The 25,194-nt window shown below is 56.4% G+C and overlaps 8 protein-coding genes across 8 annotated transcripts; 3 read left to right on the top strand and 5 right to left on the bottom strand.

Annotated features, from left to right (window-relative positions):
- Positions 1-4: 4 nt before the first annotated feature.
- GCG54_00015224 (3-methylorcinaldehyde synthase) lies at positions 5-9,147 on the bottom strand (the record flags this gene model as incomplete). The annotated part of the gene is made up of 7 exons (XM_045415037.1): positions 5-460; positions 516-2,972; positions 3,035-3,312; positions 6,445-6,853; positions 6,908-7,319; positions 7,371-7,802; positions 7,922-9,147. 7 exons carry the CDS (start codon positions 9,145-9,147, stop codon positions 5-7), a joined length of 5,670 nt encoding a protein of 1,889 aa, XP_045261159.1.
- GCG54_00015225 (Dihydroxyacetone kinase 1) lies at positions 4,171-6,067 on the top strand (the record flags this gene model as incomplete). The annotated part of the gene is made up of 4 exons (XM_045415038.1): positions 4,171-4,273; positions 4,337-5,101; positions 5,154-5,399; positions 5,457-6,067. 4 exons carry the CDS (start codon positions 4,171-4,173, stop codon positions 6,065-6,067), a joined length of 1,725 nt encoding a protein of 574 aa, XP_045261160.1.
- Positions 9,148-10,125: 978 nt separating the features above from the next.
- Positions 10,126-13,556, bottom strand: GCG54_00015223 (putative transporter; the record flags this gene model as incomplete). The annotated part of the gene is made up of 9 exons (XM_045415036.1): positions 10,126-10,173; positions 10,247-10,806; positions 10,875-10,958; positions 11,018-11,358; positions 11,917-12,080; positions 12,148-12,347; positions 12,401-12,837; positions 12,896-13,137; positions 13,278-13,556. 9 exons carry the CDS (start codon positions 13,554-13,556, stop codon positions 10,126-10,128), a joined length of 2,355 nt encoding a protein of 784 aa, XP_045261158.1.
- Positions 13,557-13,990: 434 nt separating this feature from the next.
- Positions 13,991-15,081, bottom strand: GCG54_00015222 (L-threo-3-deoxy-hexylosonate aldolase; the record flags this gene model as incomplete). Its single annotated transcript, XM_045415035.1, has 3 exons — positions 13,991-14,426; positions 14,477-14,569; positions 14,627-15,081. 3 exons carry the CDS (start codon positions 15,079-15,081, stop codon positions 13,991-13,993), a joined length of 984 nt encoding a protein of 327 aa, XP_045261157.1.
- A 655-nt stretch (positions 15,082-15,736) lies between these two features.
- On the top strand, positions 15,737-17,106 carry GCG54_00015221 (putative oxidoreductase C26F1.07; the record flags this gene model as incomplete). Its single annotated transcript, XM_045415034.1, has 7 exons — positions 15,737-15,805; positions 15,864-16,010; positions 16,063-16,167; positions 16,250-16,534; positions 16,617-16,672; positions 16,726-16,871; positions 16,928-17,106. 7 exons carry the CDS (start codon positions 15,737-15,739, stop codon positions 17,104-17,106), a joined length of 987 nt encoding a protein of 328 aa, XP_045261156.1.
- Positions 17,107-17,685: 579 nt separating this feature from the next.
- GCG54_00015220 (D-galactonate dehydratase) lies at positions 17,686-18,989 on the top strand (the record flags this gene model as incomplete). Its single annotated transcript, XM_045415033.1, has 4 exons — positions 17,686-17,861; positions 17,914-18,023; positions 18,074-18,185; positions 18,242-18,989. The coding sequence occupies 4 exons, from the start codon at positions 17,686-17,688 to the stop codon at positions 18,987-18,989; spliced, it is 1,146 nt and encodes a 381-aa protein (XP_045261155.1).
- Positions 18,990-19,109: 120 nt separating this feature from the next.
- On the bottom strand, positions 19,110-21,825 carry GCG54_00015219 (uncharacterized protein; the record flags this gene model as incomplete). Its single annotated transcript, XM_045415032.1, has 11 exons — positions 19,110-19,216; positions 19,278-19,328; positions 19,382-19,814; positions 19,866-19,923; positions 19,980-20,134; positions 20,184-20,268; positions 20,323-20,476; positions 20,541-21,418; positions 21,473-21,537; positions 21,592-21,709; positions 21,761-21,825. 11 exons carry the CDS (start codon positions 21,823-21,825, stop codon positions 19,110-19,112), a joined length of 2,169 nt encoding a protein of 722 aa, XP_045261154.1.
- A 647-nt stretch (positions 21,826-22,472) lies between these two features.
- On the bottom strand, positions 22,473-24,920 carry GCG54_00015218 (Dihydroxyacetone synthase; the record flags this gene model as incomplete). Its single annotated transcript, XM_045415031.1, has 5 exons — positions 22,473-23,381; positions 23,438-23,955; positions 24,023-24,505; positions 24,558-24,667; positions 24,727-24,920. 5 exons carry the CDS (start codon positions 24,918-24,920, stop codon positions 22,473-22,475), a joined length of 2,214 nt encoding a protein of 737 aa, XP_045261153.1.
- Between the last annotated feature and the right edge of the window lie 274 nt (positions 24,921-25,194).

Genomic DNA, 25,194 nt, shown 5'->3' with positions numbered 1-25,194 from the left:
GCATCTACCACTGCGTCTCCATCCACCTAACCATCTTCTCAACAAGCCCGCTCCCCACAACATCCCATCCCTCTCCAACAGCAGGACTCCTCTCTCCCGTCCGCTGCGTCTCAAACACCAGCCCTTCACGGCCAGGCCTGTCGTTGTCATACTTCTCCTCGAAGAAGCGCAGAAGCTTGTACGTCGGGTTCCGCTCCGGGTCTGGGTCCGAATCGCGCAGGCGACGCACCCACTCACGCTGCGAGACGATCTGGAACTCGAGGCCGGCGGCGCGGAGGGCGCGCAGGAAGTCGAAGGTCCAGTGGAAGAGCGTCGGGTTCTGGACCTGGTAGACGAGGCTGAGGTCCGCGTCGTCGGGGGAGGCGGGGGCAGCGCCGCAGGAGGAGCAGCGCGTGCCGGTGAGGTTGGCGAGTTGGAGGACCGCGAGGGCCATTTTGTCGGCGGGCATCCACGACGGGGTCTGTGAATCATGTTAGTATTGATTTTCCGCTTATGACTGTGATGGTATAACTTACCTCGTCAAGAGCAGGCAGTGCCTTAATCACCTTGGCGCTGCGGATCATCAACGGAATCGCCTCCGTCTGGTTCCACACACCACCCTCTGAATCGCCCACAATCTGCCCCAGGCGCAGCACACGCGCCGTCATGCCCGTCTTCGTCGCCGCCGCCTTCACAACATGCTCCGTCACAACCTTGGACCGCGCATAGCCCATGTTCTGAGCATGCTCCAGGTTCTCCACGTACGTTTCCTTCACGCGCGCCGGAATAGGTGTGCCCGCGGCCGCCGAGATGGACGAGCAGAAGTAGAACCGCGCAGGGTTGACCGTCTCGGTGCCGAGGCAGAAGTTGAGCAGGTTGTGCACGCCGCGGATGTGCTGCGCCTCGAAGCTCGCGACGCCGAGGTTGAAGTTGACGGCCCAGGCTGAGTGGATGACTGTCGTGAGCGTCATGCGTAGCTCAGCGGCCGCCTCGGGGGTGAGGCCGAGGTCGGCTTGGCCCAGATTCGTGGGGAGGTACCTCACCTTGGCCTTTTCGGCGTCGGTGAGCACGAGGCCCTTGGGGGTGAGGGAAGCGAGCACGCGGGATTCAGCTTCGGACGGGGAGGAGGCGCGGGCGAGGCAGTAGACGGTCTTGACGTAGGGCTGGCGCACGACCTGGGCGAGGAGGTGCGCACCGAGAGAGCCGGTGGCGCCGGTCAGGACGACGGTCTCGCCGTCTGGGGTGACGGTGCCGGGCTTGCGCTCGCTGAAGTCGGAGTACTTGGCAATGAGCTTTCTCATTACGTCGATCTCGTCCTCGGCCTCTGCGGCCTCGCCGGTGCGGAGGGAGTGGACATGTTTGGCGAGGGCGACGACGTTGGGGAACTCGAAGACGACGTTCTGGCCGAGGGTCTTGCCGCCGAGGTTGACGCCGCGCTGGATGTGGCCGCGGGCGGTGCTGGCTTGAAGGCTGTCGACGCCGGCCTCAAAGAAGTCGGTCTCCTTCTGCAGAGCCTCGAAGCCGAGCTTGCTGCGGAAGAGGTCGAGAAGGTGGTCCTCCAGCTGGGGCAGGTCGAGGGTGACGAGCTCGCCGCCGGCGACGTCATCCGTGGGGGCCTCGAAGCGGCGGTAGACGTCTTCGATGAGCTCGGCGAACTGCTTGTAGAAGGCGGCGCGGATGACGGTGCCCTTGTCGGTGCGGGGGTACTCCGTGCCGATGTCGACGACCTCGATCATCTCCGGGGAGACGCGGCCGAACGCCTCGGCGCGCGCGTTGGCCTGCTCGATGACCGGGCTGAGGGTCTTGAGGATCTCCTCCTTGGACAGGTCCTTGGCGTTCTCGCTGGGGATGATGATTAGGCCGGGGATGGACTTGCCGACGCCGAAGACGACGACCTCCTGGACGAGCTCGTGCTCGCGGATGTGGTTCTCGTAGGGGATGGGGAGGACCTTCTCGCCGTTGACGAGGGTGACACGGTCATCGAGACGGCCGAGGTAGCGCCAGGCGTCGGGGATGGTGGGATGCGGGACGAAGGTGTCGCGGGTGCGATATGAGTTTGGAGCCGGGTCGTCCGAGTTAGACATGACCTTTGACGGGAGGCCATCGAGAACGACGCACTCGTAGACGTCACCTGCGATGGGGATCATGCGCAGCCAGGGCTTGGCCGAGGCGAGGGGGCGCATGTAGTTCCAGTACTTGTCTCCCGGCTCACGGAAGGAGGTCATGAGCTGGCCCATCTCGGTGGCGCCGTAGTGTCCGACAAGATACACGCCCTCCTCAACGAGACGGTCACCCAAGTCGTCGGGACAACTGCTGCCGCCATACAGCACCAGCTTGAGCTTCTTCAGCGCCTCAATACCGCCCTCGGTCTCTGCGAGCAGCTTCAATGCGTACGGCACACAATGCAAACTTCCCGGCTCCGTCGCGGCCATGGCCTTCACCAACGTGGTCCCGGAAAGCGGCAGGTTGGCGTTGTAGATGGCGATCCTGTGTCCCGCAACGATGGCGCGGAAGAGAGTTGAGATGCCGTGGTTGTGGAACAGCGGCAGCGTCAGGAACGCGCGGTAAGGGATGCCGCTCGAGTAGTTGGAGACGCAGGCAGCGTGGGTCTGGAAGATGGGCTTAGGAAGTCCCGTTGAACCGGATGAGTGCACGATGAAGGAGATGCGCTGGGAGGCGTTGGGGTGTGAGAAGATGGGGAAGCGCTCGCCCGAGGGCGTGGGCAGGTCGTAGTCGACCGTGTCGAGGATGCTGAACGATGAGATGGGGTACTGCTCGGTGATTTCGGAGGCTATGCTGCTGTAGCGGTCTGAGATGACGATGCGGTTGCAGTTTGTCTTCTTAAGGAGGTTGACGTAGGCCTCTGGGGAAAGACGCGTTGAGAGGTAGAGCACCGCAAAGCCCATCCTTGACAGGGCAAACATGGTGACTACATAGTTGATGTCTGAGTTGGCAAGAAGCGCGATAACCTCTGCTTGGGCTGAGTTTGGGTTCTGGTCATGGTGAGTATTCCAGACGGTGGGGATGGTCTCGATGAGAGAATGTTGGTGCATACCTCTGGCAGAAGCCCGGCTTGGGCATACTTGCGGGCGGCTTCATCGGCGAACCGATCCAGGTCCTTGGCGGTGTAGTTGACATAATCATCTCTTCCACGAGCCGTTGCCGGGTATGCCAGAACATCGACATCTGGTGCCTCTTCTACCCTTCTCAAAAGCAAGTCTGTGACAGTCCTGGGCTGCTCGACGGGCTTGACAGTCTCGACGATCTCGACCGTCGGCTTCTCAGAAGTGAGGAGTGACCTCGCCGCCACGCCTTCCGTGTGAATCGCCATGGCTGACAAGGTGTGAGAATGAGGGAGGTAAATGAAAGGATGAGTGAGAATGAGCTCAATCGGGAATCATGCAAGTGAATGAACTTGAGAGAGAAAACGAGCCGGTATTAAAGTCTTCAACATTGAGTCGCCAAAGTACTCATCCAATTCATCCGCGGCTCAACAGTGACTTGAAGAACGGTTTTGGAGAACAGAGCCAGAGCCCAGAAGCAAGCCTCTAATATCCTTTCACCATCTTCTGCACATCCAGGCAGCCCCCCATGTCCTTTCCCATGTTCGTCTGGTTCCTAACAAACACGCACTTCCGTCCCTCCTGTTCGCGGTGCTTTGCAGCTAGACAGCCGCCTAGCCCAAACACACTCGCCCCCGGTGGCAATGGAAAATTACCGTCCGCGCCTGTTCTGCGCCTATGCTGCTCACAGCAATCTCTCAAAGGGTCACGGGTGCGTGCCGAGACAACCGACGGAAAAGCACACCGGGCCCTGGGCGACACGGAAAAGCACCACACCGGCTACCGGCCGAGACGCACGGGCCAGTTCCGGAGAGCCCGTCTTACACCCTTCCCGTCGTCCCGTTGGCCTCCTCCGAGTCGATCGGATCGGAACCTAGGAGTATTTCCGACTGATAGCTAGGTCTCTGTGGAGGAATCCGCCGAGTCGTCAGAACACGCGGGGAGATGTGCGTGGGGAGTCGGACGATGTTGCTGTTGGAGGGGCACAGTTGCGGGGTCTCGTCAGTTGAAGGAGAGGGGTATTACTGTTTATTATGAGAAGGCTTCTGGCCATCGCGCGCGGAGAGACGGGCATGAACGATTGTATTTGCGTCTTGTTGAGAAGTTATCGAATTATTTTGTGAAAAAAATGTCTCAGCACTTTTACGATGAAGCAGAGAACCTCGTTCTCGATGCCCTCGAGAGCTTGGTGCTGCAACATTCAGGCCTGACCTTTGATAAGTCCAAGAAGAGTACGTGACTCTCATTTCATGAAATCATCTTGAGTTTTCACTGACAATCATCCCTCTAAACAGCCGTCTGGCTCACCAACAATGACTCCCAAAAAGTCTCCATCCTCTCAGGCGGCGGCGCCGGCCACGAGCCCGCGCACGCCGGCTTCGTCGGCGACGGCATGCTCACCGCCGCCGTCTCGGGCTCCATCTTCGCCTCCCCGAGCGTCGCGCAGATCCTCTCCGGCATCTCCCGCATAGCCTCCCCAGCCGGCGTCCTGCTCATCATCAAGAACTACACCGGCGACGTCTTCCACTTCCACCTGGCCGCCGAGAAGGCGAAGGCCAGCCTCGGCGTGCCCGTCGAGGTGCTCATCGTCGGCGACGACGTGTCCGTCGGCCGCAAGAAGAGCGGCAAGGTCGGACGCCGCGGACTGGCGGGGACGGTGCTGGTGCACAAGATCCTCGGCGCGTACAAGGAGACAGGCGCTTCGTTGGCGGATGTGGTGAAGCTGGGCAAGACGGTGACGGAGGGTTTGGTGACGGTTGGTGCGTCGCTGGAGCATGTGCACATCCCCGGTCGCGAGGCCGCGGCGCCGTCGGCGGGGGATCAGGTTGAGCTTGGCATGGGCATTCACAACGAGCCCGGGTGCCAGGTCCTCAAGCCTAGGCCGGAACTGCCGAAGCTGATTGACCAAATGTTGACGCAGCTTCTGGATCCCAAGGATTCCGACAGAGCGTATGTTGACTTCTCCGACGCGAAGGATGTTGTTGTGCTGGTGAACAACCTGGGTGGTGTTTCGCCGCTTGAGTTTAGCGGAATTACTGCCAAGGTCGTCAATGCTCTCGGTAAGAGTTGGCCCCCGTGATGATGACAAGGGCAATTGCTGATTGTTCAAAGGCGCCAAGGGTCTTAAGCTGGCTCGTGTCATTTCGGGAACGTACATGACGAGCCTCAACGGCCCTGGCTTCAGCATCACTCTGCTCAAGGCCACCTCTGATATTCTCAAGTACATCGACGCCAGCACCGACGCCATCGGCTGGGCATACTCGCCGCGCAATGAGACGGCCAACGACCCCAAGCAGCGAATCACTGAGAGCGCGGATGCCGGCCATGGAGCAGACAGCGCGAAGAGCGGAGTTGAACGTACGTTAAACAACCCCTTTCTACTCCTTAGCACCTAGCTAACAATCCCGGATCCAGTGAACGTAGACGTCTTCAAGAAGGTCGTCGCCGAAGCGAGCAAGCGCATCGAGCAAGCCGAGCCCCAAATCACCGACCACGACACGAAAGTCGGCGACGGCGACTGTGGCGTCACCCTCCTGCGCGGCGCCAAGGCCGTCTCAAAGTACGCCGCCTCCGCCGACCTCACCTCTGACGCCGTCCGCACGGCCATTGACTTGACGAATGTCATCGAGGACAACATGGACGGCACCTCGGGCGCCATCTACAGCATCTTCTTCGCGGCGCTGTCGTCGGAGCTGCGCAAGGCGGGCGCTGGCGTGCTCGACACGAAGGCGTGGACGAAAGTGGCTGTCGGCGCGCTGGGGACGTTGCAGCAGGCGACGCCGGCTAGGCAGGGGGATCGGACACTGTTGGATGCGTTGGAGCCGTTTGTGAAGACGCTGGAGAAGACGGGGAGGGTGAGCGAGGCGGTGAAAGAGGCAAGGAAGGGTGTGGAGGCGACGAAGGGAATGGCGGCGAGCTTGGGGAGGGCGGTGTATGTGGAGGAGTCTGCGTGGGGGAAGGTTCCGGATCCGGGAGCTGAAGGCGTGTTGGCTATCTTGGAGGGACTTGAGGCGGCGACATCTTAGCTGGTGTCACGATGAAGTTGAATATATTGGCGGAGCCACAGTTGTAAATATTCGAAGATTCAAGCTAATGCGTTTTGATAATGATTGTAACGCGTCTTGATTGATGAGACTGGGTCTTTTCAAGGATCACACATGCAGCGAACATCCATTGCGCCCGAGCAACACCATGCCCCGCCTGATATCAAAAGACAGATTTCGCCATTGATGCATCAAACAGAACCTCTACAACGACAAGACGAACCGCTAGAATCTTAATGAGTCGTCATTCAACAATGCCTCCAGCCCCCCAAAGCCAGACGTGACCTGCATAAGTAACTTCAGTCAAAGGTTCACAGACTCGTACATCAAGCAGCAACTTACCATGGAATCGAATTGACCCCAGCTGGTCATGTCAGCTAGAGAACTACTGGGACTGGCATCGAACCCCACAAAGTCCTCGGTGTGAGCGACGTCTGAGAAGTTGATTCCTGCCAGGTGATCCGGCTGCTGGTTGTGGACGTCTTCTGCCGCACGAGCTGCCAGAGACCCGCCACCATTTGAGTTATCATGGACTGAAGGGATGTGGAGGCGTTCCGTCTGCCTCAGAGCCTCCGTCCGCAGCTCCTCCAGCACCAGGCAGTACCGCGCGGCCAGCTGAGACTCGTTGTCAGCCAGCGTGGCGAGCTGCGTCTGGCAGCGCGTCGCGGCTGCGAAGTAAGATTGCCACGTCTCTGCGGGCGCCGTTCTCTGCTGTATTGTGTAGACGTAGAGAACGACGACGGCGGAGAAGGCGAAGTAAGATGTGAACTACACTTCGGTGTTAGTCGATGTCTGCAACACGACATAGATGAGATGTCTCACCCAGAATGCACGGAACAGCTGGCCTGCCTGGATCAGGTCGTTCACTGTATCTACCACGTGCATAGCCGCGTCTAAGCATGCCTGGACGCTGTCGCCGGCTTGGTCCTTATGCGGCACACTTCGACGACGGCTCTTGCCGTTCCGTTGTAACCTCGCAAAGTTGCTGAGGAGGAACGGCCGATGGGTTAGTATCATGGCGTGCCAGTAGGCTAGATTCAAGACGTTTCTCTGCCGTTGGAATATTGGGATGAGCAGGGCCATGTTGATGCCATCATCCAGGAACTGCGAGAGCTCGGCACGCCATTGCTTCAGGTTCTGCGAGTACTTTGCTGCCAAGGCACAGCGGTTGGAGAATGAGGAGGGGCGGATGGAGTACAGATCTCGTAAGATCATGCTCACTATTCGTGAAAGCCTGCGGTCGAGTCAGTGTCTGATGCAGCACAGCGGGACGGTCCGCACTTACTTGACGTGAGCCACGGGCGCCAGCATGAGCGACTGCCCGCGTCCCATGCGGGGTGTTATGTGGTCCGCATGCAGATCGCCGTCCTCCGAGCACGACGGGAGTTCCTGGTCGATGTCTTCATCGTGGAACGTCCTGGGCCGGCCCAGCGCGGCGCTAAGGTAGTTGTCGAGGCTGTACGCGCACCAGAACGTGCGCCGTCGACACTCGAGCTCGATGTAGTTGTACGCCCCCGCCGGGTCGGCGTGACGGTTCCTGTTGAGGCCGATGGCGAGAGCCAGGTGCCCGACGGTGCCGAAGAGACTCCAGCAGTGGTTGATGCGTGATTGTGATAGTAGCCAGAAGCACTGGCATAAGCGAGCCTGTACGCTGGCTAGGCGGACGGCACCGCGCTCTTTGGAGAGCTGGTGATCTGCAGCCAAGAAGTATCGAGCGCTGGGTTGGGTGTGTTAGACAAGGGGTTTTAGTTTGTGACAAACATGCGTGGACGGGTACGACGACGGATATGATGTGTTCCCCAAAGATAGGGTAGTAAAAGCAAACATGAAACTTACCTGACGTCCGCGTTTTCACGGGTCTGGGTGGTGACCATGTACTCCTGCGCCTGAGCAAACACCATAAATAGGACGGCTCTCCGCGCGGGAGCGTCCTCCTGGCTTTTCATCGCGCCATTGGTGGCATAGAACTCTTCGAGCCAGCCTTCGACGGTGGGGCGATGGAGGAAACGGTGCGTTGGCACGGCAAAGTCAAAGTATCTCTTGAGCAGCGTTGTCGCCTCATCCTTGGATAGCAGGACGCAGAAGGCGCCGCTGGGGTCAAAGTCAGGCAGGGGAGCATCGCCAAAAGTGAAGATGGATGAGGCTTGTGAGAAGGAGACGGCCTGGTGTAACCTCTTCTGAACCCTCAGTAAGAATGATACACCCGACGAGGGGCCGACATAGTGGCCCTGGAGGTCTGTCTGCGTAGGTTCAGGAGACGCCCGCGAGGGAGGCTCGGCAGTCCCCGGGCCGACGCTGCCGATGACAAGATTCGATCCGTTCATGATGCTTTCCTCTTGGTGCTGGTCATGCTCATGGTCAACATCAGGCTCTCCGACGTCGACGACGATGGATGCCATCAGGGCATCTTCGCCAGCCGCACCAGATGATCCGGAGATGGCACCACCAGCGGAATTGCTGCTGTTCGAGCTGTTTCCATGCGTTCCCGCGCTCGGCGGCACGGAGACGTCGAGGCCGTCGAGGTCCATTCGGGCGACATCCTCCCGAGTGGCCACGGGCGGCTGGCGCCCGCGTGCATAAGACGCGTTGTACGTGCAGTGGGACTCGGTGCGGATGCACAACTCGCACGGCTGGATCCCCGTGCAGCGGATCTTGCGCTTCTTGCACCTGTCGCAGGCCCGGGTGACGCGGACGCGCTCCTTGTCGCGGTGGCGGCGGCGTCTGCCGCTCTCGGGCAGGGGCGTCGTGTTGGACGGGTGTGTCAGGGGCGGAGAAGCCAGTTGCTGGGTGTTCCCGTTGGCATTGGTGTTAGTGGTGGTGATGCTTGATCCGTTGATGGTTCCGTTGCCGTTGATGGAGCTGGTGCTGTGGTGTCGTTGGCCGTGGCCGTGGTTATCCAGGACATGCTGGTGATGGTGTGAGTGGGAATGGCGGCGATTCCCGCCATTCATGGTGCTGCTGCTGCTGGCGGCAACGTTGATGCTGCTGTTGGCATTGCCGATGTTGCCAGTGCTCCCGATGCCGATGCCGACACCGGAGCCTTCGTCAGAGTCCAGGTCCATTGCCGGAACCTCAGCCTAGCTCTGCTCTTCTCCGTCAAGGCCCAGTGGGCGGAGAGGCGGGCAGACGGACGGACGGCGGAGCGCGGATGCGGGTGCGGTTGTGCAGTGCCCGGTTCAGCCCCCAGCAACGCAAACTAACAGCGAGCAATTTGGCGCGGCGGCGGCGGCGGCAGACTCCCCTGATCCTGCTGCTGCTGGAGACACGGAAACATGGCCCTCGAGCACTCGCAGACTCAGGGTGGGAAATGGGTGGAAGGGGGAAAGAGAGGGACCCAGGGCGGGAACGTGGAGGAACGGAAATGTCACCTCATTCTTAATCCTTTTGGGAATGGGGAGACAATGCGGGGTACCCGGCCGCCCCATTTCTTAGTCTGCCCCGGTTGGGACGGGCATCCTTGCGGGACATGGCTATGCTGTTGCGGGGAGATGCCCCGGGCGCCCGAGTCGAATGATTATATTTGATTTTCAAAGAATGGTGGTACTGGCACGAGGAGCAGACTGGATTGGAGGGAGGGGCATATGCGAAGAGTCAAGGATTTTGTCTGTGTCTGTCGAGTGAAGTCTGTTGGGAGCATGGGGAAGAAGAAGAACACGAGATCCCGGAGATGAGCTTGTGTTTGGGTGTAATAGGGCCACAGGGATGAAGGTCGCCCTCTTCAGCCTCAGAAACGTGGAACTTTTTGAAGATTGTTCTAGAGCTGCTTCCGGCGAGTAAGTCATTTCAGAACAACCAGGGATCTGCAGACGCACGCACCAACATGAACCAAGTGAGTCTGGGGTAGGTAACCTACGGGGTTATATATGTCCAGACGCGCGAGGAGATGGCGTGTTTAATCAGGTTTTTGTCTGTTTCTGTTGGCGGTAGTTTGACGAGGTCACCAGTAAGAAGCCGTGTTAATTGCTGGGTTTGTTCTACTATCAAGACGTTCATCAAACTCTGAATTCATTACAACCTTCTGATAATAGTAATCAATCCCATTAAAAGATCGCCACGGCGTTGGGAGGACTAGCAACACCTCCAGGCACCTAACGGTCGCGAGTTAATAACAAATACATCTTCACCTGGTTTAATTCAGCCAGTCAGGGTCACAAAACTCACCTTCAATGGCATGCTGCTCACAAAGAACGTCCACCTCCCCAGCTCCGCGCACTTGACACTCAATGCCTCGAGATCAAACATCTCCCCAATCGGCAGTCCCCATCCGCCCAGCAGCCACTGATGCAGCAAACCTCCGCTCTGCATCTCCTCCTCCCACGCTTCGCCCTTCCACACACCCCCAACGGCAGTATGAGGCCCCGCGATGGGCGCCCTCTCGAAGCTCGGCGCGTCGCCCGCCACGGCCGCAAACCCAGTCTCCCAGATCCACCGCAGCACGTCCTTGGTCGGTTCGACGCCGAGGAAGTCGGAGCTAGCGCGAGCGGCGACGGCCTTTTGCGCGGCGTCGTCTTTGGCGTTGTAGCCCGCCGTGAAGCCCGAGCGGATGAGCAGGATGTCGCCGGACTGGAAGGTGACGTTCTGCTCGGCGGCGACCTGCTTCAGGTGCTCGAGGGTGATGTCGCTGCTTGTGAAGGCGTCGAGCGGGAGTGCGTGCCGGGCGCAAAAGCTTGCGTAATCGAGCAGGACGCCCCGGCCGACGATGCCACCCTTTTCGACCCAGGCTTTTTTGTTCATTAGTTAATGAAACAAATGCAGCGCAGCGCAGAGACCGCAGCGCGACACGACTCACCATCGATGCCGATCTTTTCGGGATTTTCCAGGTCGTCTTGAGTCGTGTTGTTGTAGTACCGCTTGGCTTTCTGGTACCCTTCGTCTGAAGCGTTAGCTGCTTGATCCTTGTTCACGTCCCTGAAGCATCGCTCAAGTCGTTACCGTAGTGCCTGAACCCGTCCCACTGGCTGCTGCACTGCGTGTTGAAGTGCAAGATGTCGTCGTTGACCGTCCGCTTCTCCCCGTTGGGATGCGCCCGGTTGACCAGTTTCGACTCAAACGGCGCCCGGTCGAAGCTCGGCTGCGAAGGGTTGTTTAGCGACCAGTCCAGCGACACGCGGTCACCGGTCCGGATCTCTGATGCTGCTGCAGCGGCGACGATGGCTGGAGTTAGAAGGTTCAGCGCCCCTAAGCGATCGTCTTTGCCGTAGAGACCCCATGCGTTTCCTGGAGGACCACTGGGGTCCAGAGGAAGAGACAAAAAAGGCGGGCGGGGTGGTAAACTAGAAGAAGACATGATAAGAGAGGTGATGTTCCCAAAGTGAAAGTTGACTGTTGGAGATGAGAACAAAGATGAGGTGGACACTGAATATGTGCAAGTCAAGACGCCGAAAATCGCTATCGGGGTGAAATGCGCCGGCGTCGGGGAGCCGGCGCCCACTGCTACACCCGACTTAAAACCGCTGAAGAGCGGATTTGTTTTCTGTCAACAGACTGGCGGGGCCATTCATCGCTCATGTTGTTCGGTTTCCTGGTAATGAAACTCAACTTGAATTAGTGTCAATTCATTGACCATGTTCCGTTTCCTACTTATTTCATTGCCCAAAGTTTACAGCTTTGATCTGTCCCAGTTGATGTTGTCTTAATAGATGTACCTAAAGTTCATGTTCTCCTGATCCGTCAAGTCCCCAAACGCAGTTGCATCCAGGTCCACCTCGGTAACTTTACCCTGCGCCCGATCGCGCCTGTCATTCTCCCACTTCAAGAGGAAGCGCAGCGCAATGACAATGAGAACTTCTAGCAGATGCGCCACGATCATACCCCAAATTCTAAGCTCTTACTTGGGTGCCTGGTCGGACTTGTAAATGAATGGGCCAGCAATGTTTCCAACGCAGTAGCCCAGGAAGAGGCAGGCTGACGTGACAACCTTTTTGGTGTGTCCCGCAATATTGGCTGTTTGGAGTGAGAGGAGGAGCACGAATGAAGCGTTGATGGATCCGGTCAACTAGAAAATCACAATCAGCTTTTTTGCCGCGGGAAACTAGCACTGGAGAAGGTTGATAAGAACTCACGTAGCAGCAGATAAGTCTTGCGACTCGCTGGTCGTCGGGCACGAATCGTAGTCCAAATGCGCCCGCGACGTTGGGGAGTAAGAACAGGACAAGCATGAAGCATCGATTGTTGGGAGGAAGCCTGTCGTTGATGAACACGCAGGCCAGAATGGCGATGAAAATGAGGACCCCATAGGGAATTTGGAGAACGGCAGTAATGACTGTGACCAGTTAGCCACAATACAGGATGACGAACAAGGTAACAGAGACGCACGCGTGGAAAAGTCAAACCCCTTGATAATCAACGTCCCAAAGTTCGACGTGCCCCCGTTCACAATGGCCTGAAGCAGCGCAATCATGAAGAAGAAGTACAGCTTGAAGTCTGCGAATGCCTCCCGGACCTGGTACAGCTTCAACTTCTTATTCTCGACGCCGGTCTGATTCTCCCTCAGTCGTTCAATCACAATTTTCTTCTCGCGCTGGGAGAGAGTCTTGCTTGTGATGGGATTATCCGGGAGGAAGACGGCGATAACGATGCCCCAGGCGCAGCAAAGGGCACCGACGATGATGAACTCGTACTTCCATGATGCGAGCGCTCCTTTGATGTTGCCAATGCCGTAGCCCAGGAGACCGCCGAGGGCGATGCCGATGCCATTGGCGGTGTACCAGAGGCCGACCTTGATGGGTTGTTCCCGGCGGGTGTACCACATGCTTTCTTCCTGTTATTCGAGGTCCTCTAGGCCATTGAGGTAGAGGGGGAGAACCGTACCTGGTGATGATCATGAAGGCAGGGTCAGCGCAGGCCTCTGCTGCACCGCTTATGGCTCTCAGCACGGCCAAGACTGTGAAATTGGGCGCGACGGCCTGGAGCACTAGGAATGTTCCCCATGCGAAGATGTTGGCTCCCAGATACTTTGCAATGGGAAATCTCTGCAGCAGGAAGTTTGTGGGAAGAGCCCAGACGAGGAAGCCAAAGTAGAAGACCGAGGACAGCCAGTTGTACTCAGTACCCTGTGGCCCAGGTCTTTCTGGATGCCAAAAATGGCAGCGTAGGACAGAGTAGTCTTGTCAATCTTTTCGCGATGTCAGGTTCAGCCCCAGCAACCGGATCTCTTGGCAACGGTTGAAGCACGCTTGGCTGCTAGACTTACGTAGAAAAAGGCGTAGCAGACTGCAATGTAGGGTAAAATCATCCAATCAACTTTGCGCACGAGTTTGCGGTCCTCTTCCGGGTCGATAGGGTCACGGATCTCGCCTACGTTTTCGAAGAGTGCCAAGGCAACGTCGCCTCCACTCTTGGAAAGCTTGAACTTTTGGAGGTTTGCTTCCTGTATGTTCTCTAGCTGGGCTGCCGAAGGCTTTGATTCGTTGATCCCATCGGTGTTGGCTGTAGTTTGTTGCTCTGGCTCAGGGCTTTCATGTGGGTTCATGGCAAAAGACATATTTTGAATGATGATTCGACAAAAATAGCTGATTGAAGAGCCAGCAACACTGGTTCAAGAGAGATTTGAAAGTTTCGGGAAGAGAAGAACTACATCATTAAACAGTTGATGACAATGAGCCACACAGTCCAGACTCACACAATGTTAGAGCACCCTCCCCCAGGGACCATGGATAACGCGGCAAGAACACTCTGGAGAAAGCACGGGGAAGCGTCGAGCTACCCTCAACGTTTCCGGGTAGCTTGCCGGATGGACACATATTTCAGTTGCTTTGGTCCACATAGCGTCACACTATCTGGAGACAAGCAAAGACGAGCAGAGTGCTTTTCCGTTGCACGTTTCCAAAAGCAAGATCGACCTTGTTCATCATATCCAATCATGTATTCATAACCATCCCGCTATCTAGCCTCTACACGGGAGATCTACAGGGACTTCTCAATCTTGTCGATATCCGACAACAGCAGCGCATCCAGCGACTTCCACGTCGCCTCAGCCAGACGTCCCTTGAGCGGCAAACGGCCTCCCTCGAGCGCGCCGAAGCCGGCCTTTTGAATGATACCCTCACGGATGCCGATGATACCCGTCTTGCCGATGAAGTCCTCCGCGCGGGACACGGCGTACTGCAGGCGCTGGACCTCCTCGAGGGTGCCCTGCTCGACGGGGCGCTTCTCGGAGAGGGCGAACAGGCGCGAGACGGTCTTGGGGTAGAAGGCGGCGAGGCCGTCGATGACGCCCGCGGCGCCGAAGAGCACGATGGGTGCGAGCTGCTGGCCAAAGCCGCTGTAAACGCGGAACTTGGAGTGGTCGATGCGCGGGTCGGAGGAGACTTGGAGGTGGAGAGAGACGTTGCCGTGGGACCTGCGCGTGTTAGCTTAGCGAAGAGAATGTGAGGCGGTTGTGAGTCTTACATCTTGCAGCCCACGATCTTGGGGTGCTGGGCGAGGTCCTTGTACGTGTCGGGCTCGACGAGGACGTTGTTTGTGACGCCGGGGTAGTTGTACCTATTTCAATCAGCTCATCCGTCCAAATTTCGACATCTCAATGAATGGTGCACTTACACAAGGATGGGCAGCGGGCTCTTGTCCGCGATCAAGTTGTACCACTCCTTGATGTTCTCCTGGTTCGCCGCCGTGCCAAAGTACCCCGGCACCAGGACCAGACCCCATTGCGCGCCGGCCTTAGTGTAGTCCTCCAGCCACTCGAGCGTCTCGTCGACGCCGTTCGTCAGGACACCGGCCATGATGGGGTAGTCGGGGAAGCCGGCCTCCTCGAGGCCCTTCTTGACGCCGGCGACGAGCTCGATGCGCTCGGCCTTGTTCAGGTGGATGGCCTCGCCAGTCGAGCCGAGGAGGACCAGGCCGCGGATGCCATTCTTTGCGAGGTAGACGCTGTGCTTGACCTGCGTCTCGACGTCAACCTTGGGCTGGAGGGAGCCTGACGACGCGGAGGCGGGGTGGAAGAAGGTCGGGACGGGGACGAAGACGCCCGTGGGGGGTACTCTGACGTCGGCCATTGTGATGGATGAATTAACTCGATAAAGAAACAGGAATTGAGACGGATGACTATGAGATGACGGGTATCACTTTTTTTGCTTTGCAGAGAATCTTCAGTTCCACGAATGTCAGTTTTGTTGACAGCAACCACCCCTCAATTGTACCACTCACGATGGGCAAGCGAACGTGTCAGAGCACCCCCGGTCTCGGTCCTCTCGGCAATTCCGCGAAGAGCCAGCCTGCGCTCCGGGTCCACCAGGATGGCGTTTCTCGGGGTGTGATGACGCGGGGGTGGAGACGCATGGCGTGAAGCAACATGGGGGGAAAACTCGCGCGGGGAACAGTCCGATACGCCGCGCCGCGTCGGACGCCATCGGCTACATGAGCGGCAGCGCTGCTCAGAAGCGCCGGAAAAGAGGTTTACCTAATGCTCTTCTCCGTAACACGGATGGGCGGCGCCCCGAAGATGCGGAAACATTGCAGGAGAGGGACAACTGACGACAGCCTCAAACTAGGGATATAAGATGAGCCTGTGAATTTTGTTCATGGGGCTTTTTGGAGTGTGACATATGACACATTGAGTGCGGATAACGATCAGAATCATCCGATTTTCATTTCCTCAGACGTACCTCCGTGAACGGCACATTTTGAGATACCCTGCATCATTCCGAAATAATGTCTTTGCCTTCATCTTTCAAGCTCTTGTCGGGACACGAGATCCCCGCAGTTGGTCTGGGTACTTGGGTAAGCGGCAGTTGTGCAGTCGTCGATGGAAACAATTTCTGATGGCTTTGGCGTGTAGCAATCCAAGCCCAATGAAGTCAAGAATGCCGTCGAGCATGCTCTGAAGAATGGCTACCGCCACATCGACGCGGCCGCCGTCTACGACAACGAGAAGGAGGTTGGCGCCGGCCTCAAGGCCTCTGGCGTGCCCAGGAAAGACATCTTCGTAAGCTACTCACTGCAAAGCTTATTTCACTCTCGAATTCTGACCCCTGCAGATCACCAGCAAGCTCTGGAACACGCACCACAAGGCCGAGGATGTCGAGACCGCGCTAGACATCACCCTCGCCGACCTGCAGACCGACTACGTCGACCTTTACTTGGTAAGACCCCTCCATCCCTCCTTGCTCTCCTCACCCCACCCTGCCTCAACGGCCCGCCTAACGCAGCTATGTCGTGCATTAGATTCACTGGCCCGTGTCCTTCAGGAAGGAGAACGACACCAACCGCTTCCCGCTGCACCCCGTGACGGAGGCGGTGGACGTCATCGACGTCCCCGTGTCCGAGACGTGGAAGGCGATGGAGGCCCTCGTCAAGAAGGGCAAGATCAGGAGCATCGGCGTCTCCAACTTCACCCGCGAGAAGATTGAGGAGCTGTGGAAGACGGCCGAGATCAAGCCGGCGGTGAACCAGATCGAGGCGCACCCGTACCTGCAGCAGCCCGACCTCTTGGCCTGGTCCAAGGAGAACGTGAGTAGCGCCTACCTGCTGACTGAAAAATGTTCCGTGGTTGCATTTGTGCGGAGGTTCGCTAATCTGGGGAATCATGCAGGGTATTGTTGTTACGGCGTACAGCCCCCTTGCCAACAACATTTACAACCTGCCTCGGTGAGTGGCACACTTTGAGATGAGTGGATGGTCTGCAGGCTAACAGTAAGCAGCGCCGTTGATGACTCCACGATCATTGAGATTGCAAAGTCTCTAGGCAAGGAGCCCGCCCAGGTTCTCGTCAGCTGGGCTGTCCAAAGGGGAACGGTCGTGCTCCCCAAGTCCGTCACTCCCTCAAGAATCGAGAAGAACTTGGAAGGTACAGTCCACTTGCTCACGATGCAGTTGTAGGAAGAATTCACTGACATGTAACAGTGTTCGAGCTCCCCAAGGACGTCTTTGAGAAGATCAACTCCCTCGACAGGAAGCACCGCTACAACTTCCCCGCGCGCCTGGGCCAGGACATCTTCGGTGAGTCCGACCCGGAGACTCTCAAGAAGGCGGTGGAGACGTGGGTGGCACAGCAGAAGAAGATTCGAGCTGGCCAGGCGTAGAACAGCATTCTTTCTGTGTATCTTTGTCGTAATAGAGCGGGAATACAAACCCCTAGTTAGAATTGATGGAAACTCATGAAACCACCAATAAGAAGACCCAGACCTCGGTGAACATTTTCCGTGCCCCTTTTCCTCACCGAACGGAAAAGCGCACACCGGAACCCCGCAGAGACCCGTTCCTCTGCTGGATCACATTCGGGTGAGGGTGCACCGAACCCCGCACTGCCCATGGAGCAGCTCCCCACTTGCCGTTTGCGGCCGGGTAATGGCCGCGGGCATTGCCGATGGAGATGCTGCTGCGGAGTCGGACGGGAGTGAGAGGCTGAGAGCACAGGCGGCTCGGCGAGGTTCCGGACTATGTTCCGATGGGAGCGCATTTTGCTCCGTCAACTCCGTCACATCTCCGCTTTGGCAGGGTAATAATAGTTCACGATTGCCTCAAGAGTGTGTTATTTTTGCAAGCACACCATTGACTCGGCATCTCCCTCTCACAAAGCTCAATTGCCCTGTTTGTAACTATTTGCAAGGGTAACCCCTCATTTCATACGTCACACTGCCAAATCCCCACACGAGTTCATCATGGGCAAGATCGCAAAGATGGAGTACTTCCGGGTGCCGCCCAGGTGGCTATTCGTGAAGATCACGGACGAGGCGGGCAACGTCGGATGGGGCGAGGCGTCGCTGGAGGGTCACACCCAGGCCGTTGAGGGATGTCTCGATGCTTGGTTCGAGAGGTATTCGGGCATGGAGGCGGAGTCTGTTCATTCCATTCGACGTCAAGGGGATCTTGATACTAACATGACCTAGCGATATCGAACACATCTGGCAAATGTCATGGAGGACAACTTTCTACCGTGGAGGGCCCGTCTTTATGAGTGCGTTGGCGGGTATCGATATTGCGCTATGGGACTTGAAGGGTGAGTTCGTAAGCCACAGTTGATGAAATACGTTACTGAGAGTCATGTAGCGAGAAAGTTGGGTCTGCCTATCTGGCAGTTGCTCGGAGGAAAGGTCAGAGACAAGCTCAAGGTGTACGCCTGGATCGGCGGTGACAGGCCGAATGACGTCGGAGCTCAAGCGTAAGAAACATGCGAATAATCTGCAACATGAAATTTGATGCTGATATGTTACACAGACAAGCCAGAAAGGATCAGGGCTTCAAGTGCGTCAAGATGAACGGCACTGAAGACCTCGGCTGGCTCGACTCCCCCAACGCCCTCGACGCCGCAGTCGAGCGCGTCAAGGCCGTGAAAGCCCTCGGCATGGACGCTGGCGTTGACTTCCACGGCCGTGTACACAAGCCCATGGCGAAACAGCTCGCGAAAGCGCTCGAGCCGCACCGCCCCCTCTTCATCGAGGAGCCCCTTCTCTCAGAGCACTTGGGCGGCATCAAAGAGATCAGCGGCTTGACATCTATCCCCATCGCCCTCGGCGAGCGTCTTCACAGCCGTTGGGACGTGAAGCCGTTCCTGGAGGCGGGCTGTGTTGATATTCTGCAGCCTGACATCTCTCACGTCGGTGGCATTTCTGAGATGCGTCGCATTGCGGCGATGGCTGAGGCGTATGATGTAGCGTTGGCGCCTCATTGCCCGCTTGGCCCCATCGCCCTGGCTGCCAACGCCCAGGTTGATTTCACGTCGCCCAATTTTGTAATTCAGGAGATGAGCTTGGGTATTCACTACAACAGCACCGGGCAGGACTTGACGAGTTACACGAAGAACCCAGAGGTCTGGAAGGTGACGGATGGATATATCGACCTCCTCACTGGTCCGGGATTGGGTATTGAGATCGATGAGGATCAGGTCCGTCAGCTGTCTAAGGATGCCAAGGCATGGGTGAGCCCCGGATTTATCGGGCCTGGTGGTGAAATCAGAGAGTGGTAGATGCTCGTTTTATCTCACCTATTTGTAATAGAAAATGATACGAATGTAATAAAACACGTCAAAATCATTTGCCAAATTGAGGCGATTTGAATATTACTAGTTGAATCTTGGTTCATCGACTCAAGGTGCCTTCTGGAGCCCTTCATGCTTCACGATCCACCCGCCGTCTTTGGGAAAGCCGGGCGCATCGCCTTCGGAACCCTGCCATCCAGCAACCATGTAGGCGACTGCAGTATTTGTTAGTATCCCTCGAGGCTGCTGTCAAGATTGTAGTTGGATAAGTCTTACCAGCATACAGGAAGCCAGCATTGCCCGGCATAAAAGGGGGAGGGGTACCGCCTGCCAATAGTCAGCAATGCGGCAGAGGCTCGTCATTGAAAGGGTAAACCTACCATCTCCCCCGCGAACAGCGAACCCAGCATCATCAAAAGTCCAGTAGCTGTAAGCCGTCAAGTGATAAATAGCACGCTCCGGATTACCGATCCGTGCAGAGTTGATCGCCAATACAGGCCGTCCCCATCCTCGAATCTTCTGGTCCGTCCAGACTTCCCAGACCTTGTCGGCCGTTCTCAGGGCCACCTCGGGATCTACAGCAGGCGTATCCGGTAGCACACCTTGCATCATGATAAGGCTGCGCGGGTCGCCGTTGAGAGCGGGATCATCCCACCAAGAACTATTTAGGCCTTCGTAGACAGCGTAGAGGCCATTGATCTGAGGCGGAGGAGCCAGCCTCTCCGCAACGGTGGTCCATTTCTCTGGGACAGGTTGACCGAGTCTTTTCTTCCATTCCCGCGCGGTGTCTAGGCCGTATCTCCAGTATGCGATCTACAAGCAGGTGAGCTTTAGCACTTGGTCAAGTTGGTAAGATGCGTCTACCTCGTAAGCCAGGTTTAAGGTTTCTGAGGGTGGCGTGTTCTCAGTTACGCCGTATGAGCTGCAATGCATGTCGTCAGTCTATCAACCGGGGATCTTATATGATCTCATACTTACGGTGGGCCGAGATCGTAATGGCCTGAGGTCTCGTTGAACCATGCGTATGACGCCATGTAGTCAGCGGCAGCCGTGATTACCTCGTCCCATCGCTTGAGCGTTTCGTCGGTTGGCGAGGACTGGTATGCTAACTCTGCCAAATACATGGTATGGGGCTATCAAGGTCAGCGTGGAAGCCTTTTGCACAATATTCTGGCTACTCACTTGCTGCCAAAGTAGCAAGCCATTAATCCCACCTGGCGAGCTAACGCCAGTCTCGAGTTCCGTCATCTTCGGCCACCTAGGAACTCTGTTGTGAGTTCGAAGTTCAAATAATTGTAAAATGCTCATGGAGGCAACTGACCTGGCTCCATCCCATTCCATTTCTTTAGCCCTCGCAAAAGACGAAGGCAAAAGCGTTTCATAGAGCTGTGGAAAGATGTTGTCAAAGTATTTCTTCCGACCCCATGTCACCCAATGCGCATTGTGCCACACAACCATTTCCATATGAAATTTTCCTGCGTGGTGTCAGTGATGTACTCATCATCCTGGATTCAGGGCCGTCATGTCATTTCAACTTACCATACCACCCATTATTCATCAACCCACTCTCCTGGGGCGATTGTCCCGAAGCTGCACTGTTGACGCGAACATGATACTGAGACAGAATAATGCGCCTTTGCAACTCCGTCGCGTTGGGGTTCGACGAAAGCGTGAGGTCAACAAAGCCGCCCTCGCTCCAGTACTCGTGCCAACCAACCACGCTTCGCTCCTGCACTGTTGACGGGATCTCGGGATCTTGACGTTCGGGAGAGAAGTGCGCAGTGAAGATGACGGAGCTGGCCGAGCTGTTAGACGCCAAGGTGTACCGATGGGCGGTGATCTTATCAGAACCTTCCGGCTCATCTCTCGACAGGTGAAGGGAAGAGTTAGAGGGCCAGCGCAGATTAACGTAGTAGCTAGTCTCCTGTAGCTCGTGGTAGATGTGCGCCAAGTCGGGTCTTCCGCAGCTGTTCACAATCCGGGTCGTGTGGTTTAGCGGGAAGTCGTAGACCCCGGCAAAAACCTCATATTTGTACTTGGTTGAGTGAATCGGCGGATAGGGGAAGTCAAGCTCGACCTTGAGTTCTCCCGATGCCACAAGATTAGAATCGATCTGGAACGTGACGGCATCGGTGTCGAAGTCGCCCTGTGTGACCACTTTCACCGCCTCGCCGTCGACTCTGAATGTAGACGTGATGGTTCCGCTCCACAGCTCTAGCTCCTGCCTCGGATCGGTGATTTCCTCCGCTGAAAGAGTCGCCCCTTTGTACTTCAGACCAATGCGTCCCAGGTTAATGCGGTTCGGGTTTCCGATGAGCCATTGAGATACTGCGGGAAGATTGGGATCGGGGATGTCGTATGAGACGTTTCGTCCGTGGGTCAGTCGGGCTACGCCGGTATAGTCGCTTATTTTCTCGCTGCGGTCTCCCTCAGCATGCAATTTAACGAAAGATGACTCTTTTTCGGCCTACCCATTCGTTGGCAACGAGTCGTTATGCCATGCCCAGCTCGATAGAGTGTTGAAGGGCAGGAACGTCTACGGTCTGTATTAGAGATTCCACATGGCAAGGCGTCAGGATGCAACGCTCACCTGCATGCCCGTGTTGTCGACATTGAAAGCAAAGTTACCATTGCCGACCTGCAATGGCGTAGTCTCGTTGTCAATCAAGCTGGTTCGAACGACGTTGAATTGGGAGACAATTCGTTGTCTTTGGACTTATTAGAATAATTGGATCTGGTACCCAGAATAACAGACGTACCTGTCGATGCTCCCGAGAGCCAGAGCCGGCAGCAAGGCGACCCAGACTAACTTCGTGATTGTCATTGTGAACATACCAGAATCAGCAGCAAAGAGTCGGATCCGCTTCAAAAACACCTCTTGAACTGACAGAATGCCCTTCTTTGCCAACGGTTTTGTAGCAATTCTTCCGGAAGAATTGCCCCTCCAAATTCCTCCACACGGATGATGATCCGGGAGAAACGGAACCCAGCCCCTCCTGTTTCCCAACAGCTTGGTTCATGACGTCTATCGCGCCTTCAATTAGCCCGAGGTCATCCTGAAGGAACATAAACAGGAAGCTGCTGGCCTGTCTTGGGAGCACAAGAGGGGAGATCTGCGCGGGGTCACTGCAGACGAATACCAGGTTCCCCAACAATGGAACTCCGCCCCTGAAGCTTCTTGCATTTAGGCTATGCGGGGTAGCTTGCCGATCGCGACCCTCGCAAGCATGAGATATTCTTCCCAGACGTGCAGGGTTGATAAATGACTTTTACCACCGTAGACTCTTTCTTTCGCATGGTTAGGCTTGTGGCTCAATGTCTGGCCGCTTCTAGCATAACCCTACTCGTAGTTGAAGAAGACCACTATGAAAGATCAACAAACGTCATTGGACAGACACTCAATCCCATTGAATGCCACTTCAGTAAGTATTCTTCTGGAGACTTTAACATGATTGCTCTCTAAGCCCGACCTCAATGCTCGAATCCAACCCCCAACGGACCGTTCAGGTCTCTAAAGTCACCCCGAAGAACCTCAATACCATCTTTCTTCACCTCCTCTACAAGCTCCTTGATCTTCGGCGCCATCCTTGTCGCCTTGAAACCAAAATAGTCGTACGCTGCTTTGGACGGCAGACTCTTACCAAACCGGCGCATCGAGAACGAAGCATCGGCGTACCTCTCCCAGCCATTCGCCGCATACGCCTCGATCACCACCGTCGGCTTGCCCGACCGCGGCTTTAGGACGGATTGCTTGTATTCGCGCGACTGTTGCTCAAACAGCCGCGGGCACGGGAATGACACCACACGCGCCTTGACGCCGTCCTTCTCCAACAGCTCCTTCGTCTCCATCGTGAAGCCCATTTCTGAGCCGACGCCGATGAGGGTCACGTCAAAATCGTCATTCTCAGCGAAGACATACGCACCCTTGGCAACCCCGTCACGGGACGAGTACTGGGGATATTGTGTCAGGTTCTGACGCGACAGAGAAATAATGGTGGGTGTCTCGGTTGCGTTGATGGCCGTGATAAACGCGCCAGCCACTTCTTCAGAGTCGCAGGGGCGGATGTAGAGCGTATTCGGCATGGCGCGGTACAGCGCGGGCAGAGCGATAGGCTGATGCGTGGGGCCGTCTTCGCCAGTGCCGATGCTGTCGTGGGTTGCGATGTGAATTTGTTGAAGGCCTTGCAGGGCGGCCATGCGGACGGCGGGCGCGGCGTAGAGGTAGAACATGAAGAAGGAGCTGGTAACGGGGAGGAATGTGCCTTTTCTGAAGGCGGCGAGGCCGTTGGAGATAGCGCACATGGCATGCTCGCGAATGCCGTAGTGGATGTATCGTCCGGAATAGTCGCCGTTCAAGTTGCATGCGGTACGAAGCTCGGGCTGAATGCAGGGTTAGAGGAAGTCCTCGACTACGGACCCAGAGAGATCCAACTTACAGATTGGAAATCAACCTTCTGGTTGTATGCGACGTTGCATGACGGGGTCAAGTCGGCGGTGCCGATCAGGAAGTTTCTCATCTTCTCTCCGAGCGGGTTGCCCACAATACCCGCAGACTTTCGAGAAGACGTGGGCTCCGTCGGAAGCTGATCATGGCTCGGGATGTACTTTGTCCAATCGTCAGGCATCTTTCCGTCCACGCGGAGCTTGAATTCGGCAGCGAGTTCGGGATGTTGCTGGGAGTACTTCTGGATAGTTGCAGACCAGTCTGCTTCGTAGGTTTTGCCGCGCTCATAAGCATCAGAAAAGAAGTCATAGACGTCCTTCGGGACGTGGAAGTGTTCCTCGGGGTTCAGGCCGAAGCTCTTCTTGATGTTGGCAACATCGTCAACACCGAGAGCGGCGCCATGTGTCTTTGCGTCACCAGCCTTGAGTGAGCCGAATCCGATCGTTGTGCGAACGTTGATGAAGGTTGGACGGTCGCTGCTTCGCGCAGCAATCAGAGCGTTGGCAATGGCTGGAGACAATCGAGTCAGCAAAGAGTCCTTGGAAGAAGCATACCCAAAGAAACTTGAATGGCCTACCAGCAACGTTGGAATTTCCGTCAAGGACCTCCAAAACATTCCACCCCGTCGCCCTCATCTTAGCGTTGATGTCTTCCGTATTCGCCACGTCTGCTGTTCCATCACACGTGATAGAGTTGTTGTCGTAGATAATGCAGAGGTTGTTGAGCTTCCAATGCCCCGCTAGTGACACCGCTTCAAGGCCAACGCCTTCTTGAAGACATGCGTCGCCGATCATGCACCAAGTCATGTTGTTCACCACTTCAAACCCCGGCTTGTTGTATGTTGCCGCGAGGTTCTTCGTCGCCATCGCAAGACCGACCGCGTTCGCTACGCCTTGGCCGAGGGGGCCTGTTGTGACTTCGACGCCTTCATTCTCGATTTCGGGGTGGCCGGGACAAATGGAGTCGGTCTTGTCGGAGTGGTATGATTTAAGCTGCTCGACTGTCATGCTCTTAACACCGATGAGGTGCATGAACAGATATTGCCAAAGGCAAGCATGTCCTTGTTTGAATTAGCATTCAGATCCAGGGAGGGATATTCAAGAGGGGCCTACCGTTTGAGAGAACGAATCTATCTCGGTTGAAGTACTCGCAGTTACTTGGAGAATACTTCATGACATACTTGTAAAGAGCAATGCCAATAGCTGCCATTCCCATGGCGGAGCTACACCGAAGGTCAGACAAGGTCGCCAGTTGAAGAGCCAAATGATCATCGTAGCTTACCCTGGATGACCGCCATTGAACTGCTGACATTGATCAGCGATGAAGGCCCGAAAGACCTTCAACACTCTGTCATGTTTGTCGGAGCTCTCGAATTGAAAGTCAGTCACTGCCGGAACACCATGAACATTCGTGACGTTCGGCTTCACCGGCAGGTTCTGAGTGGCCTTCTCGTAGAGCTCAAGTGACGGTGCCATGTTGTTGGATGCGGTTGTTACTATGCTGCCCGGCGTGTGCTTTTTTGATGGTCTTCGAAGCGCTGTTGGCCCATGGTGAGGCTGCGTAGCTTTTTCTTATAACTTGTTGAAACCCACGTCATGTTGATTTGTCTGTGGTCGTCATGCCGCCTGAGGGCGAAACGAATTGCCCCGCGTCGTGCGTGTTGTGTGGTTTAACGTCCGATGCGACGCCAGATCGTCGCCCATGGGGAAAAACGCCGGGTGCGGGGATGCCCCTATTGCAGCTCAGCAC

This window comes from Colletotrichum gloeosporioides, assembly GCF_011800055.1.
Source record: "Colletotrichum gloeosporioides strain Lc1 chromosome Unknown consensus_66, whole genome shotgun sequence".
Lineage (NCBI taxonomy): Eukaryota > Fungi > Ascomycota > Sordariomycetes > Glomerellales > Glomerellaceae > Colletotrichum > Colletotrichum gloeosporioides.
The sequence above is the reverse complement of the archived record's forward strand: the minus strand, read 5'-3'. Positions and strand labels throughout refer to the sequence as shown.